The 18,622-nt window shown below is 47.3% G+C and overlaps 1 protein-coding gene across 10 annotated transcripts in view; it reads left to right on the forward strand.

Annotated features, from left to right (window-relative positions):
* The window catches only part of PKNOX2 (PBX/knotted 1 homeobox 2), a 319,107-nt gene that overhangs the window by 264,491 nt on the left and 35,994 nt on the right, over positions 1–18,622 (forward strand). For all 10 annotated transcript variants that reach the window (XM_058687202.1, XM_058687198.1, XM_058687200.1 and 7 more), the window contains one exon: positions 8,310–8,481. In XM_058687202.1, coding sequence (XP_058543185.1) covers positions 8,310–8,481 — 172 coding nt within the window. The remainder of the gene's footprint in view (positions 1–8,309; positions 8,482–18,622) is intronic.

An 18,622-nucleotide genomic window follows, 5' to 3' on the forward strand; every position in this document is an offset into this window, starting at 1 on the left:
TCTGTTGTGTGCCAGGCACTGTGCATGACCCTTGGGAATTCAAAAAGAGATCAGATGAGTTCATGGACCAGAGCAGTTCACCACATAGTGAGGAAGACAGATCTGTGCACAAACAACTATAGTTAGTAGAATTTAATGAGTGTCATAAGGGAAATAAAAATAAATTCTTACTGGCAGTGCTTTTTTGGTTAAAAAAAAAAAAAGAAGAGGTTCTGAGTTCTGATAAATTGTACGTTGCCTCTCCTCCTCCTCTTTCTGTGCCTATTTGAATTGGCACGTGGGCTTGTTTTCCCTGCCAAATGAGTCAGTGGATATGGGAATAGAAATGTATTGGAGCCGATGGTGTCAATGTTGCTCTGAATAAAAAAGGTGCCCACACACCTTTCCAGGGAAGTGGAACAAGCATTAATTGATAGCTTACTAAGTGCCAGACGCTGTACGTGTTTCTTCATTTAATCCTTACCATAACCTGCGTGGTAGGTGATGCTATCCCTGTTTTATAAAGGAGGAAACTGGGGTTCAGAAAAATTCAGTAACTTGCCCCCAAAGGCACACCCACCATCTCACTCTGAAATCTGTGCTTATCTCACACCACGGAGCTTCTCACCCTAAAGTGTGAGTGAGGTCAAGATACAAACCCCAAAACATTTCCCAGGATGGTTCAGAGGAAGCAATGGTTTTTCTCACTGGTGAGACCCACCAGGAAGCCGTGGTAGAGTGGGTGGTATCTTGAGATGGATTCTGAAGATTATTAGAAGGACAGGCAGAGACCCAGGAACCCAGTTGAGGTGCTAGGAACAGCAGGAACAAAGGCTAGTGCTAGGAGTCCAGTTTCCCTGAGTCTGTGAAGGCGGTGAGCGAAAAGACAAGGGGGCCAGAGTGCACCTGCTGTCTGTCCAACAGCACATTCTCTGCTCAGTCTGTTGAGAAAAAATACAGAAGTCTGAGGCCACACCCTGATGTACCTGGAACGTTCATCTGAGGACGTGAACTTTATTTCATTAGCCTCCGAGAGAAATTTCACTAGAGCGAAACAACACGAATACTTGTAATGGGTTTCTGCTCTGAATAGATGCCCAAGGAAAAGACAGGGGGCTGTCCTGGAAAGTGACTCCAGGGTATTGTCTATGATTCTGTGATTCTTGTGACCTCTGACCTAGGGCACTAGAAATAAAGGATCAAAATGCCAGTGCCTGGGTGGACTTTCCAGGGGGTCGAGTCTTTGGTAATTCAAGACCTGCCCTGTGTTTATGGGTGGAGACTAGGTGGGATAGCTGGAGAGTCAGCCTGGTCACTACTGTTCCCACCTTACCCCACCTCACTGGCCAGTAGACTAATATCCTCTGCAGCAGTCAGACCCTGACCAGGCCTCTTGTCCCACTGGCTCATCACTGAAAATCTCCACCAGAAATTTTGCTCTCCTGCCAATCATTCCATCCTCTGAACCGTCCATCCCTCATCCCATCCAGGCCTTGGAGGCTCTGACCTCTGTTCCCATTGGAAGACATAGCCAGGGTTCAGGGAGGGGGTGAGAGCCAACATTGAGCCTCCTCTGTCCATCTTCCCCCTAGCTGAATGAGTCTGGACTGTGAGGTGAGGTGCAGGACAGGCCTAGGGGCTCCAAGGTCAATGACAGGGAGAGGAGGTGGATAGCCAGGCAGGCTGCCACACACTTGGCTGGACCCATAATTGAGGTCTGCAGTCCTGGCCAAGGTCACAAGGGAAGGGATGGCTGAGAGGCTCAGAAGTGACAGAGTGGCATGACTGTGAATCACAAGGTTTATCACCCAGAAAGAGAACTCAACACTAACGTGCCTCCCTGCGTGTGACCATCCTCGCCCCCCTTCCCCCCCCAGTCTGCAGTGCTCTGTTTCCATCTACATATCTATTCTCTTTCTCTTGTGTTCTTTGCATGTTACTTTCCCTGAAGCTCTATATTTTTACATTCCTTCTAACTTTTTCCTGCCTCTGCTTCTGTATTTCTGGTCCTCTAAGCAGAAAGAAATGTTAAAAAGTTGTTTGTTTGTTTGTTTGTTTGTTTGTTTGTTTTCCGAAAACCTAGGTTGTCCAAGGAGGGGAAGGAAGAGAAACAGAAAAGGGTCCAACCGTCTTTTCTTGAATCCTTTTAACAAGCTTCAGCCTTATAGGGGAACTTGAAGTTAAGTACAAGTATGTGAATTACCGAGGAAGTGGTGGTCTCCATCCCTGGAGGCCTTTAGAAGTTTTAGGGAAACCTATCAGGACAATTTATGTTATGAATATCTGTCTTGGGGCACCTGGGTGGTCCCGTGGATTGAGCATCCAACTTCAACTTCAGTTCACGATCTCAGAGTTCATGAGTTCGAGCCCTGCATCGGGCTCACTGCTGTTAGCGCAGAGCCCGCTTCGGATCTTCTGTCCCCCTCTCTCTCTCTGCCTCTTTCCCACTGGCGCGTTCTCTCTCTCTCAAAAATAAATAAATCTGGGGCGCCTGGGTGGCGCAGTCGGTTAAGCGTCCGACTTCAGCCAGGTCACGATCTCGCGGTCCGTGAGTTCGAGCTCCGCGTCAGGCTCTGGGCTGATGGCTCGGAGCCTGGAGCCTGTTTCCGATTCTGTGTCTCCCTCTCTCTCTGCCCCTCCCCCGTTCATGCTCTGTCTCTCTCTGTCCCAAAAATAAATAAAAAACGTTGAAAAAAAAATTAAAAATAAATAAATAAATAAATAAATAAATAAATCTAAGAAAGAAAGAAAGAGAGGAAGGAAGGAAGGAAGGAAGGAAGGAAGGAAGGAAGGAAGGAAGGAAGAGAAAGGAAGGAAGGAGGGAAGGAAGAGAACGAAAGGAAAGGAAAGGAAAGGAATGGAATGGAATGGAATGGAATGGAATGGAATACAATAGAATAGAATAGAATAGAATAGAATAGAATAGAATAGAATAGAATAGAATAGAATAGAATAGAATAGAATAGAATAGAATAGAATATCTGTCCTGAGGTAGAGAAGAATAAGATGGGCTGTGTTGAGGCTCTCAGAAGCCTCACCGGGGAGAGGGGCAGGTTAGGGGGATTGCCTTGCCCTGAAGAAAAACCTGGGCTCAAACGAGGGGTGGCTCAGCCTCTCTGCGGCTAGAGAGAGGGTGATGTTCACCACTACCAAAGGGCTTCAGCCAAAATCCTGCCTTGTCTTCAATCTGCTCTCCAGGGGGCAGCCCAAACTGGGCATTGCAGGCCAGCAAATGGGTGATGTAAAAAACGCGAAGGCAGAAATGTCAGAAGTAATTAAACCAAACGATGGCTTAAACCCCTGTAGAAATCAACACATCCGGTTTAATCACCTTCTTAAGCTAGCACAAGACTGCAAGTCTGTGGAGAGGGGTTCTTTATTTCTTTGGATCGTTAACAGAAACTGCATATCTTGAGCTTGATTTTGGTTCAGATGCTCCTGAGGAGAGGTGATGAGGTTGGGGGTGGGGGTAGGGACTCAGAAAAGAGAAAAGAAATAATAAAATGTTATTTGAGATCATCTCTTCTTCCTCTCTCCTCGCCATGCATCTCCCCTTCTCCTGGCTCCGTCGGCACTCACGGCTCCCCCCGCCCCCCAGCACCCAGGCAGAGGCACAGTGCTGAATGTGCTAAATTAGGCCATTAGAGAAATTCATTTCTCTTTATTAGTCTGTGTCAAATCCTTTTTATTAGTGGCTGGAAACGACCTCTCTTCTGCAGTAAAATGTCATGCCAGTTCACTCCTTTTATTTGTTCTGCACTGACGAGGCTCAAACTCTCACTGAATTAGTGCAGTGAGATTTATTTCCTCCAAATTTTGAACGGCTTAAGAGAGATTGGGGTGGAGGGGGCGGTCAGACAGGAGGCGACGGAGAGAAGAGCGGAGAAAGATCTGGGAGGGAGAAGGTGAGCTCTTATGGAGGTCAAATGTCCTCCGCTCTTTGGAAATAAAGTCTAATGACCATCTTTCATATCTTGTTCATCATCGTCTGGGCACTGGGGACTGGGTTTCCACATTCTTACTTCTAGCCTCTGAAGGGTATTGATCTACAATGGAACAGATCTGGACAGCATGAAGAGGAACTCCTTAAAACCCATTGTAGTTGGACAAATGGAAGTTCAGGGAAGGCCAAGAATAAAGAAGCAAATCCCACACCTAACTGGAAATCCTTCTTCCCATCCCTTGCCCGGTTCAGACAGGACCATTCATCTCCCCGGTGGCTAAGATCCCCGGCTCCCATGGTCCCTGCCCACCCCACCCCACTCCAAGCCTGCAGCAAGGGCTATTGGAAAGGACTCGATTGGAAGACTTCCGGCCTCATCTCCAGCCTTCTAGGGTGATGTTGGAGGGAAGCTTAGAAGTATAGGTTAGCGCATAGTCTGGACAACTGGGAAAGGGGCCGGGAACTGGGCTGGGAACAGCCTTAGAGGAGCCCATGGCATGACTGCAGCCACGGAACCCAGCTGGGTCACTGGGAAACAGCTGGTTTCTCAGGATGTGGTGCACAGCGTCTCACCTATCCCCACGCTTGAGGTAGCAGGTAACAGGTAGCAGTCTGGGTTTATCGAGGGATCCAGGCAGATAGAGCATGGGAGCTACAGGCAGCCCACTGACGCTGGCTATCAGTCACAGAAAAGCTGTGGGCAAGCTCAGGTGCCATCTGAACCCCTGGGCTCAGGGATCCAGGGATCAGAGTGAGCAGAAGCAGGAGCCTGGGGAGGGTAGGTATATGAGAAGAGTGATTTGGGAGCTGGTAGTGTGGCCCAGGCGGGGAGGGGCTGGAGAGAGGTGGCCATCCCAGTGTCCATGAGGTCTGTTCTGTGCTCCAGGGGCCCCTGGTTAAATGGGGGGTTGAGGGGAGGTGGCGACAGAAAGTATGTTTCCTTCCGAGAGATAGCAAAAGCCACAGAAAACATTCCAGATACACACACACACACACACACACACGCACGCACACACACACACACTCTGGGGAGATCTGACACCCGGAAGTGAGAAATTTATAAAAAGGGCCCCTGCTGTGGCTCCGCATAGAAATGCACATTGTTCCCCGCGTGTGTGACAGTGCCTCCACCACACCTGCTTACCTCTTCAACCTCATCTCCCTCTATTCCCATCCTGCCTACCTTGCTCCACACACACTCATCTGGATTTTGTTCTAGAAATGTGCCAGGCTCATTCCTATCTTTAGTGTTTTGCTTTTTTTCCTGCTTGGAATGGCCTTCCCTCAGATCTTTGCATAACTGCCTCCCCATCATTTGAAGCTTAACTTAAATGTCACCTCCTCAGAGAGGCCTTCCCAGACTACTCACTGCCCTGCAGGGGCAAGGACAGTGGCGAAGAAGACTACTCTCCCCACCTACCCGAACTCTAGTGCTGGGAGACTCCATCACTGGCAGATTCCCTCCTCCCCACCCCTCATGGCATCCATGCTGTGTACACAGAACACACAATCCCCTCGCACATACCGCATACAGATAACACAGAACGCGTGCACACACACTGCATACAACATGGGGCATGTGCACACTGTACTCACAGCACGCAAAATCTGAACCCCACTTTCATATACACAACCCATATGTGCACACATTCTGCATAGACGCACTGTATGGACATACACCATAAAAACACACGGGATGGAACACTTACACAACACTCACACTCACTCTCATTGACAGCCTACATTGAGCCCTGGTGCACATGCATGCACATCCACGCACACACAGAGACCATCCCCTCTCCATTCAGCAGCTGCCCACCCTCCCTGCAACCCGTGAGAAAGGAATGTGCAGTGACCGGCGGCTGCTGCGGGGTTGGGGCGGGGGCTGCGCCCCCAGCACCTGGCACGATGCTGCGGATTATTAGTTCCTGGTAATTTAGTGCCCTTGTACAGAGTCGATTTGTGCCTTTCATTCCTAATTGATCTAGTGGCTGTTTAAATGGCAGCAGGCATCTGTTGAGAGTAGGAAGGTTCATAAGGCGCAATAATTCATAACACCGTCTAGAATTTGCCTTTCATGTCCCTCAGCTAAACCACTGCAGGGCTCTGCTTAAATTACAGCCACTGAGGCTTTCTTTGGTATTCCACTCAGGGCCAGGAGAATCTTGCATTAAACTGGGATCAGGTTAGATTAGACTATAATATGCTGCGGTATTAGTGGCTGCAAATGAAGACTTACACTGGAGTTTAACCCCTTCACCTGGTTTTCTCTTTGTCTTCAACCGGATGGGTAAGCGAACCCATTGTTTTCCCTACCGGCTTCCTGCCGGGCTGAATAGATCTTCTAGCAATTGGGGACTGCAGATGCGCCATCCTTAGATAGTGACCCTTTTTTCCTCTCCAAACTGTAACCTAGGCTGCACTCTGGGGATCCAGATGTTTACACATCAGCTCCCAAAACAAGGGTCGGGAGATGGTGTCTAGAGACAGGCGGCCATGCCAAGCAGCTCATAGGAGGCAGGAATTTATGTCTCCTCATCCCCCCACTGCCCCTGAGCCTGAGTAGAATGACTAGTAGGTGTAGGTATGACTGTCGATGGAACTAAGCACCTTCTGTCTTTTTGCCCAGAATTACTGAATCCCAATACAGGCTGTGAGGGGTTCCCCCATCTACATACAAACACCGTGTAGGCTGGATATTCAGTCTTTCTCTTGGTGTGTTCATAGTGTACTGGAAGGAAAAAAGCATGATCTTTTTTCCTTTTCAAGACTTACTGTGTTCTCCAATATGGTAGCCACTAGCCACATGCGACTAGTTACATTAAAATTGCTAAAGTTAAATAAATTTAAAATTCAGTGTTGCAAGCAGCACAGTCATATTTCAAGTGTCTGTTGGCTTCAGTCATTAGTGGCTACCATATTGGACAGAAGAGATTCTAGACCATTTCCATCAGTGCAGAAAGTTCTATCAGACAACACTGACTAGAATATCCCTGTTGGCAGAGGCCTGGGAGCCAAGCTCAACATACATACTTCCTCCTCTCCCAGCAAGCAGGGCTTAATCAAAAAGAAAAGAGCTAGATTGTGTGGTCCCAAGGGACCAGGAGAGGAGAGCCCAGAGAGGGATGGACAGATGCTTTCTTTGGAATCATAGTGGAAGGGAATGAGGCTGCAGGGTCCAGGGTCAACAATCTGTGCAAACACATGCACGCTTGCTGGGATGCTAAGACCTGATTGTTCACACATGCTGCAGGGAAACAAAAACGATATGCACTTATAAGTACAAATGGCACACACACATACAATATGCAACAAGTATGTATTGGGATCCACATACCTCTTCTAGACTCGGGACACCCAGTGATGAATAAGGTGGGCTTGGTTCCTCCCTCATATAGCTCGAATTCTGGTGAGGAAGGCAGATAATAAAACAAACAGCTCAGAGAGCCATCAGCGTAGGCCAGGGGCAGGGGCAGTGAAGGAAGCTTCCCAGAGTTGGTGATGTCTAAGCTAAGACCCTTAGAGCCAGTCAGGTAGGCACTTCAGCTTACATAATACATCACAGAACGATGCCCACCCACCCCATACTCACACTCACACTGTCTTCATTTGCCGATTCGTCATCAGTCACCAAATATTTAGTAAGTGCCTGCTATGAGCATGTGGGGCAAGGTCCTAAGGATACAATGACCGTTACGACAGGGGCAATCTTGGAAGAAAACAGTGATGCAGATAATCATCGAATCACGGTTGTGCTAAGTGTACGACGATAGAAAGGTGCAGGGAGATGTTATACATGTAACTGGGTGTCTGATCTAAACTGAGTCAGTCAGCAGACTCTGGACAGGTGGAGATACCCGCCCACCATGTGTGGGATGAATATTCCAGCTCACACATATCCCCCTGCATACACTTGCAGACACACAGGTGTGCACATCTGTGGCCCTCAGCTGGCTCCAGACAGCCACGAATGGGTCTGTGACCAAGCACTACCGCTCATACCCAGGACTCTTCTGGATACTTCCTACATCTCCCTCCCGGGTTGACCCTGACCCAGAAATGGACACTTATTTCTTTGAAATAAGTTATACCCATCATCTCTCACCAAATATCCATGCAGCTTATCTGACCAAAGAGAAGCGTTAGGCACCCAGTGGGGAGGAACGGAGCCCTCTAAGGCCCCAGCAACGAGAAGACCGGATCCTTCCGTGCCAGGGTATGAAGTGCTGTCATCCAGGCTGGCGTGGGGACTCGGGATGTTCTTAAGAAGTAGGACCTTGGGAGAAGGAGTGATGGGAATGTGGGAAAGGGGCCCTGGTGGCTTCTGAGCCCAGCCAGCAGCGGGTCTCTGCGTGTGCGCATGTGTGAGTTCTTGATGTCCCCGCAGGCACCCTCTTTTCCCGCTCCTGACGCTGCTGTTTGAGAAATGTGAGCAGGCCACCCAGGGCTCTGAGTGCATCACCTCCGCCAGCTTTGATGTGGACATCGAGAACTTTGTCCACCAGCAGGAGCAGGAGCACAAAGCCTTCTTCAGCGATGACCCAGAACTGGACAATCTGGTAAAGACCCTCCGACCCCCACCCTGGCTAGGGTCTTCCTACCCTCTGACCCCTCTAAATGCCCTAGAAATGATCCTTTCATTCCTTCATCCATCCCACAGAAAATTTGGGGTGCCCACTCTGGGGCAGGCACTAGATGCCCCCATCTAGCAGCTGAGAACCGTTTCTGGTTCCTTGAACCAGGAGTTGCATGCCCGGGTCTTGCTGCCAGCGGCCTTTTCTTCTCTGCTCACTGCGGCACCAACATCCCACTACCCAGCACTCCTTGCAGCACGGACAGGAGGGAAGGAGAGGCATGGGAGCCAGAAGGTCTGGGGTAGCTGCTCTGAGGACTGGAGTCCCAGCATGTTAGTGAATCTGTCTTGGGCTGCCCCCAGACGAGTTGATGGCTGGTGTGCTACAGTGTGGAGGATGAAGGCGACAGGCATATTCAAACACATCAACAGAGAAAAAGAGCTGGAGACACAGTCATGTTGAGAAGGCCAGCAGATGTCCTGTCCATCTGAGGGACACAGACCAGGCTCGTAAACCCAGTTTATCATCCAGATCATCACTACAGGGCTTTTTTTAATACACATTCCTGGGCCCCACCACCTGGGCACTGTGATTCAGTAAGTTTGGTAGGGGCCTGTGAATCTACATTTTGAAGCTTCCCAGTCAACTGCAATCAACAATATTTGATAACCACTACTATAGGTGACATCTGAAATTCTCTTCTCCCCTGGGAATCCTGCAGGGGGGGGGGAGAGAGAGAGAGAGAGAGAGAGAGAGAGAGAGAGAGAGAGAGAGAAACTGCTCTGTCCAGTCATCACGATATACAGTCACCACGGAATTATTAATTATTAACCATAATTCTTGATTTTTCTGTGGGTGGATTACCCACATCATGCATGGTGAATTTGGAAACTGGGCAAAACTCTCCTCCGTAAATTGAGTGATTATACTGCTGACCTCTTGGATCCAGAGTTTAGCTGATACCTGGTCCCAAACACACACACACACACACACACACACACACACACACACACACTCAGAGCACCTACAGAACAGATTTAAGGGATTTACGTATCATTCTATGTTGTGAATTACCCACCCCACTGCTTCTCTCAAGAGTTGAACGTGATATTTTACAGAGTCCAGAAGAGCTGCCAGGAGAGAGCACCCCCTGGCCTGGAAATTCGTGAAGTGTCAGAGCAGGGCTGGCGTTTAGAGAGAGAGAGAGCACGTGCCAGAGAGTAAGCGCTTACCTGGCATCAGAAGTGCTAGTGTAGGTACCACTCTGCTCATCCCTGGCCCTCCCTCTTCCCTGGCTGGGATTGAGCAGCCATACTTCCCGGGAGCCCAGCCCACTGCCTGTCCGGTTCCTTCCAGGCTGGTCTGGCCCTACCCTGCAGCTCAGCTGATTACCATCTCAGAACTGCAGCTATGAAGCGGGTCCTTGGAACTTAGACCCACAGCAGCCAGGCAGCCAGGAGAGGAGGTAGCTCTTTCTGTGGGAGCTAAACTGTGCCTGGGGGGCCAGGACCCCCTCCTGTCACATGACACAAAAAGAAGCTGAGGCCTAAGTTGGTAGAAAATACCTAAAATCAGACCGAGTAATATAAAAGAATGGAAACCTTTTTAAGAAGCAGGAGTCCTGGGGCAACGAACCTCACGTACCTTACCCACCACTGCCTGCCAGGCGAGCTACCAAAGACACACTGAGGACAGCCTCCTGTTCCAGTATAACCTGGAAAATACCGAAAAGGGGCCACCTCTGTGCTCTCCCCTTGCTAACGCTGCCTAGGTCTCTCTGGGTTTTGTTCACTCAAAGAATCCAATTTCTTGGTTCAACCCAGCAAAACTTGGTTAAGCGTCTGCTACATGCACGCCTGACCTAGGGATGTGGATGTAGCAGCAGCTGCCCCAGTGGCCCCAGATCTCTGGTGTTGCCTGGTCGTCTGTCCTGGGTGACTGGGCTGGGAGTGGGGCAGTTGGTGAAACCGTCCTCAGATATCGCACCCACCCACATGGGCCTGATTTACCTAGATGTGCTAGCTACGGTCAATGGCTGGCTGACTGGTCACTTGTTTAAAGAGAGAGGGTTGGGGGCACCTGGGTGGCTCAGTGGGTTAAGCATCCGACTTCGGCTGAGGTCATGATCTCATGGTTTGTGAGTTCGAGCCCCTCTTCAGACTTTGTGCTGACAGTGCAGAGCCTGTGTGGGATTCTCTCTATCCCTCTCTCTCTGCCCCTCGCTCACTCACACCCTCTCTCTCTCTCTCTCTCTCAAAAATAAGTAAATAATAAAAGTAGATTAATTAATTAAAAAATAAAGTAAAAACAAAATAATAAATAAATAAATAAATAAATAAATAAATAAATAAAGAGGGTTGAAGGAGCACTTAGAGACAGAGGGCCTGAGCCTGGCTTCACTGCTTACCCTCTGTGTGACTTTAATGATGTAACTCCTTTGAAGCTCGGTTTTCTTGTCTATAGATCTAATACACCTGTCTCATGTGACTGTAACAAAAAAATTAACAAGATGGCATGTGGAACTAAATGTCCTTTAAAAATGCATGGCATCCAGAAGGTTAATCTCAGATGCAGTATCCCTTGGGTGAGGCGATCCACCTTCCCAAACTCTCCTCCTGGCCATCAAAGAGACCGTGTGGCTGGGCCCCTGCAACTTTATTTGGGGGGGGGGGGGGGGGTCAAGCAGGACCCTTTGCCACCCCATTTGTAGTTCTGTGTCGGGAGGGGGCAGCTGAAGAGGCCAACCACAGGAGCCATCATTAGAACAAGAATCATGTAGCCAGCACAGCCGAGATGCACATAATTAGAAATTAGAAAAAGGTCAGATCGCGTCATTATCAGCTCAATCAGCTGCTGAGTGCCACAGCCAGTTAATTTGGCATCTGTATTTTTTACAACCCTGTACACGTAGCCCAACGGACTGTAACTCTTTATCCGGACAGATATACTGCGCAGCGGAGCAGGGACATAAAATGAGAGACCCCAAGCAAATGAGCTGAGATAATTGAGAGATTTATTTTTTATATATATGTGTGTCAGGGCGGCTTTCCTTTGCCCTTGAATATTGACTTTCACAAATGGGATTGTCAGGAGGACATGGGTCCCCCCAAACTTTGGCCCACCCTGAACCCTCAAGCCATGCTCTGATCCTGCTTTCTCCCAACCCCAGAGAGCCTGTCAGCCCCAGTCTTGCCAGACCCGCCATTTGGACATCAATCCTCCCACCTCCAGCCACCCATCCTCCATGCAAATCGCAGTGCTGACTGGTCCCTTCCCCTGCTCCCAGTAGTCTCCCAGACAGGTTCCCATGGGAACGGCTGACTGAGCTCTCCCAGAGCTGCCCAAAGATCAGAGAGGTTCCCAGATAGAAGGCTTCAGAGGGAACTTCCCTCCCCTGCTGAGCCAGCTGCACAAACAGCTGGGGAGAAAACCATGGAGAGAAGCTGGTTCAGCCCATCCCACTACCCACTTTGCAGATGAGGACACTGAAGTCCAGAGAAGGGAAATAACTCATTAGGACCAGACCCTAGGTCTGCTGGCTCCCAATACCCTGCTCCTTCCAGGGTCACCCCACCTCTCTTCTTTCTGGGGTTAGTAACGCCTTCATTTATAAATGCCACCAGCTTCTCCAGATCCCCACCTGCCGACCCCCCCACCCATCCCCTGGTGCCCCACTCTCTGACCCTCTCTACCTCCCTATTTCAGTGCTGTGGGTGGCTAAGCTGGCACACTGCCCCCTGTCCCCCAACCATCCAGAGCTCCCTCCCTCTGGATACTCTCCACCCCAGTCCGCACATCCAACCAGCGCTCACCAGACCCATTTCTTACCGGGCCCACTGATCCCCCGTTTGGACCCAGCAGCCTCTGACTGGCAGTTGGTAAAGTTTGTAAAATTTGCAAGTTCCCCAAACCCCTTTGAAAGGTAAAAGCTTTTTGTTTTATAAAATCTGATTTACGGGCCCCCAGTGCAGTCCCAAGGTTTTATATATTATGCAAGATTTCAAACCGAGGCTGTAAAACGTACGGTTTCAGTTTCATGCATGGAATTTTTTTATGTGTAAATTTTTTAACATTTATGGGGCACGTTTTAATGAGACTCTGGTGTGGCTCGAGGGACAGATTATGGCTGCCTGACCGCAAAGCCAGCTCCAAAATGGGGCCCCCCAGACTCCTGGGCCCACTCTAAAGAGGCAGGGCCAGAGGCCGGAGGCTGTGAATAAGGAGACACAGGAAGGAACCAGGCCAGAAGTCTGGGCCCACAGAGACCTCAGGCAGCCCCGTTCAGAGTCATTCACTTCAGGCTTCGGTCCCACGGTCCCTACATAGGGACAGAAAAATCTTACCAACACCAGGAAAGGGAAAGCAAATAAGGATAATCAAAGCTAGTCATGATTAACATTTATAGAGCACTTACCAGGTGCCAGGTGCCATTCTAAACACCTTACAGATATTATCTTATTTAATCCTGTTTTCAAACCCACGAGGTAGGTTACAAGTATTATTATTATCCCCATTTAAAGACGAGGAGACTGAGACACAAGGTGGCATCACTTAGTTCAAGATCACACAGCTAGTCCAAGGCAGAGGCCCGAGTCAGATACTGCACAGGTCTCGAACTCCAGCACCCACACTCTTACCCGTCATGCTGACTTCTAACTACTCTTTCTCTAGTGCTTTGGATGCACCAGCTCTTGTTTTTAGTTCTTTCTAGATGCATCTCATTTAATCCTCAGTACAACTCTGGGGGAGTTGCTATTATTATCCCATCTTACAGGAAAAATGAGGAAAGTAAAGTCTGGAGATTAAGTAAGTTGTCCAGAATTTCTCAGGGGGTGAAAGACCCCCGAGACTCAGCCTCCAAACCCCATTGTTCTTGACCACCCTTCTCTATTCAGTTCTCGTAATAGCCCCATGAGGTAGTTATTGACATCCCCACTGTACAGAGGAGAAAATCAAGGAGTAAGGGTCCCACAGCCGAGCTGGGATTTGCACCAAGTGGGTCTAATTCCCAAAGCCCACCTCTTTCCCCCGAACCACTTGCTTCTCCAAATTCTGAGGACATCAGAGGAGAAGTGTCGCCTTATTGACTAAAACGTGATTTAGCTGGTCATGCACGATGGCTTCCATAGCCATTCATTTTATCCCCTAATCGTCTGGCAGTTCTCGCACCTCCAGTCTTCACCTTTTCTTCCACATCCTGCTCCTTGTTCCAGTGACGCTGCACTTCCAACTGCTCAGATCCAGCTGGTCTGGTCGAGAACAATTCCTGATTAGAATTTAGCTTTGGCTGCCCTAATGACCCGCAGAAAATATCTGAGCACTTTAAGGAATGCAAGTTTATAAACCCTTTTGCCTGTAAGTGAGGGAGAGTAGTTCCAGCTTCCTGACTTGCAGAAGGAGGAGAGGGTGAAAAGAACCTGTCCCCCAGGGAATGGATACCTCCCTAACTGCCACGTGGAATTCTGGCTACCCGAGCGTATCACCTGTGTATCCCCATGGTTAGAAGACTCCAGTGAGATGCTGATGAGAAAAGCATTTTGCAAATCATAAAGTGGTATGTATATAAATGTTTTGGAAGGCAAGGATTTATGACTATCAAGTGAGGGGGCCACGATCCTACAAGAGAGGCCACTTTTCAGAAAGGAACTTGGTGGTAGCAGGGTGAGGGTTAGCATAAGGGTTAACATAAGGAATAGACATTTATCAGATAGCCACTATGCACCCAGAGCATTTACATACATTGTTTTATTCGACTTTCCCACCCACTCTACAGTGTAGGGGTTACAATCCTAAGTTTTACAGATGAAGTTAAACCACTTGTCCAAAATAGGCAGGCAGGAAATAGTAGATTTGGGACATCACACCATGCGTCTTCACAGCCAGCCAGAAGCTCCAGTCCCGGGTACTCTCCCGGGACTGGTTGGGCTCATGTGCAGTGGTATGAGACTAAAATGCAAGATGGCATCTTGGTTTGCTTTTTTTTTGAAGGGCACTTCTCAGAAGAAAAGGGCTGTTTCTTTATTTTGAAAGAGCAAAAAGAGAGAGAGAAGCTGGAGGTGAAGCAAGACTTGGGGAGGGGGGGGAAGATTGAGAACACATTCATCACATTTGATGATGATATTAAATTAAATGGAATTGTTATTGCTCTAGAAGATTTGAAATAACTTTTTATATGACATTGATCACTTAGAAAAATAGTTTAATAAATCAGAGTTTTATTCTGATTTAGAAGCAAAAACCCAAAATTGCAAACACGTAGGATAGAGAATGATTTACTAAACATAAATACAGAGGCAAAACACTGGGAATGATTCTGTTTCCACCAGCTGAATATGGAATGGCAATAGAAAAGCCATGAGCATATTAGAAATCATTTAAAAAGGTTAAAAAATTATATGCCTTTGGTTCCCTGTGGCTTATATTTTCACATCATTATCTCCTTTACCCCTCATCAGATCTTATGAGCTAGGGATGATCATTATCCCCATTTTACAAATGAGGACGTTGAGGCCCACAGAAGTCATGGAACTGGCCCGTAACATCCAATTTGTAAACAGTAGGCCTGGATTCAGGCTGTTTGGCAACAGCCCCCACAGGCTATCTGTTCTGCCACACAGTCACCCCCACTAATGGTATGGCCCATCTTGTTCTCTAGTATTGAATAGGTCCTACATATTCATGCCTCAGAATACCATTATGATTTACTCTACCTTCTTAAATCTTTAAACCAAGCCCATTATCCCATGAAAAAGTAATCCTTCAACTGTGCTTTGTTAGACCCAAAGGTAGGTCCACTTTTGGCCACCGTGCACCGGATCTGGTGTAAGCTCACTGTGTGTGTATTTCATTTAAACAAAAACTTTCTGCATATATTTTACTTTATAGTTTGTCTTACTTGTACTTTCTGATTCTTTTTTAATAGTAAGTATTTATTGACTATGTTTTTTAAATAAATGAATAGATATGTGTACCTTACTGTGATGTGAATGTGTATATGTATATTTAAAAATAAATAGGGGCGCCTGGGTGGCGCAGTCGGTTGAGCGTCCGACTTCAGCCAGGTCACAATCTCGCGATCCGTGAGTTCGAGCCCCGCGTCGGGCTCTGGGCTGATGGCTCGGAGCCTGGAGCCTGTTTCTGATTCTGTGTCTCCCTCTCTCTCTGCCCCTCCCCCGTTCATGTTCTGTCTCTCTCTGTCTCAAAAATAAATAAACATTAAAAAAAAAAAATTAATAAATAAATAAAGAAGTGAAATCTTGATTAAAAATGAAGACAAGTCCAGTAAATGAAAGCTCAGAGACAGAAGGAAAGATAAAATGGAAGGAGAGAAGGAGGAAGGAAGGAAGGAAGGAAGGAAGGAAGGAAGGAAGGAAGGAAGGAAGGAAGGGAAAAAAGAAGAAAGGTTTAAAGAATTAGGATGATTTTGTCTCGAGAAGACAAAGCTAGTTGGACAAGTTATTCAAGTCCGATGCCTTGTTCTGTGTATGGCATATAGTGAGACTCAATATTTGTGTTGAATGGATAACATTAAATTAAGGGAGGTGTATTGACAGAGGCACTAGGTAGGTATTCTTAATGCCTGCAAAAGGCTGAGTAAGCTCTTTATATTCAGGCAGAAGAGATTTTGGTAAACGTAAGGGAGAACTTCTCAATCAGCAGACTGAGCGAAAATAGAGATGGTCTGAAGCAAAGGTTCTGACTGGGAGAGCCTCAGAAGAGAAGAGGCAGCCATGTATCCTAGAGTTTGGACCATCCACTCACCTAGACACCAGCCCAGGTCATCTCCTGGGGTCCCTTCCAGCCCCATCAGTGAATTGAGGGCACAAGTCCTGGTCATGTTCAGGGAATCAGAAAATGGAAAGCACCTGAGAGCCCAACCCTCTCTTTTTATGGAGGAGGAGGCAGACACCTACATCAGTAGGTATTTTGACCCCTGTGCACTAGGCCAGGAATGAGAGACGAGAAGCCAGAGCAGCTGAATAAGGGAACATTACCAGGGAGAGTTCTGGAAATCCAAACGTTTAATGTCCCCAACACTATTTGGTCTTCCTGGAACCTCATACTTCCCATCACTGAGCCACTTTCCCCCCAGAAACCATGCACCCTTCAAACTGCTTTTCTCCATCTACACAAATCCCAAGAGCCCATCTTGAGGGTGAAGCAACATAGGTCACCCAGCTTCATATCCTAGTGTTATCACTTACCAGCCGTGTGACTTTAAACCAGTAAAAATACCTCTGGGCTTTATTTTCTTCAACTGTAAAATGTGGGCAATCATGGTGCCTATTTGCAGAGGTGATTCTGTGGTATAAATAAGTCATGTGATAGGTTTAACACAGTGCCTGAAACATAGTAAGAATAAGAAATGTTCGGGTATCGTTATCAATCAATCAACGAGTCAAGGGCATTTATTAAATGCTTTATGTGGTGCTAATTACTCTGAAAGACATAAACCAAGGTATCCATGGCCAAAGTCAAGTAGGAAACTTAGAGCAGATGTTCATTAAGTACCAAATAATCCATTCTAAAGTCATGATTCTTTTCTTTGCCTGGGAGAGCACAGTCTCTTTTGGTCTCAGCCCCACAGAGGGAGCACTCCTTTAAGGTAAGACCCTAGGATTGAGCCCTGTGTGAAGACACAAAACTGTTGGTTTCTGTCTTTGAGTGACAATTAGTCTAATTCAGTACTCTGAGAGCCCTTAATTAGTTGAGCACAGTTCCTGGCTATCAGGCCATGCAAAAGCTAACCCAGAGACTACTCAGTAGTACTCCACTAGAAATGCCAGCGAAGCTCAGACAGGAGTGTGGCACTGATGTCCAGCCACACAGCTCTACTCACACCTGACCGTCAAAATTCCGGGAGAGATTCTCTGCTTGTTTCCTAAGCACCAAGATGTTAGCCAATAGCTAGGAGGGTAGAATTAAACAGGGACTCCCTGTATATTGCTTATGTCGACATCAATGGGTCTCAAAAGGCAGCAAGGCCCACCCCCTTTTCATTTTTCATTTTGTTGTCATTGTCAATTCACATGCGGTCCTAAGAACTAATACAAAGAAGTTCTGATTCCCTTCTTGCATAACTGTTAGTATAGTTTCACAACCAGGAAACTGACAACGATACAACCCACCAATCTTATTCAAATTGCACCATTTTACATGCACTTCGGTGTGTGTGTTTAGTTTTGTGCCATTTTCTCACATATATAGATTCATGTAAACGCTGATAGTCGAAGTACAGAATAGTTCTTCCCTTCTCCCTTCCGCCCCCTTCTGCTCCCCCTGGCCACCACCCATCTGTTCTCCATCTCCACAATTTTGTCATTTCAAGAATGTTAGATACATGGCATCATACACTGTGTAACCTTTTGAGATTGGCTTTTCTTTAAAAATTTTTTTTAATGTTTATTTATTTTTGAGACAGAGAGAGACAGAGCATGAACACGGGAGGGTCAGAGAGAGAGGGAGACACAGAATCCGTAGCAGGCTCCAGGCTTTGAGCTGTCAGCACAGAGCCTGACGCGGGGCTCAAACTCACAGACCGTGAGATCGTGACCTGAGCCAAAGTCAGACACTTAACCGACTGAGCCACCCAGGCGCCCCTTGAGATTGGCTTTTCTTTCTCAGCATAATTTCTTTGAAATCCATCAAGTTGTTGAGTGTCTCAATAGTTTGTTCTTTTTTGTTGCTAACTAGTATTCTATGACATGGATGTACCACAGTGTCTTTATCCATTCGCCTATTGAAATATATTTTGGTTGTTTCTAGTTTGGGGCTGTTAGAAATAAGGCTGCTTTGACTGGTTTTTGTGTGAACACATATTTTATTTCTCTGGGGTAAGTGCCCAAGAGTGCAATTGCTGGGTATATGGTAAGCATATATGTAGTTTTATAAAAACAAACAAACAAAACTGTTATACTGTTTTCCAGAGAAATAAACATTTCCAGAAAAATGTTTTACCATTTTTCATGTCCCCCGGGAATGTATGAGTGATCCAGTGTCCACTTCTTTGCCAGCATCTGGTGTTGTCACCATTATTTATTTTAACCATTCTGATAGGTGTACAGTGATATCTCACTGTGGTTTTAATTTGCATTTCCCTGGTAGCTAATGACTTTGAATATCTTTG

The sequence above is a fragment of the Neofelis nebulosa genome, chromosome 10 (genome assembly GCF_028018385.1).
Source record: "Neofelis nebulosa isolate mNeoNeb1 chromosome 10, mNeoNeb1.pri, whole genome shotgun sequence".
Taxonomy (NCBI): Eukaryota; Metazoa; Chordata; class Mammalia; order Carnivora; family Felidae; genus Neofelis; species Neofelis nebulosa.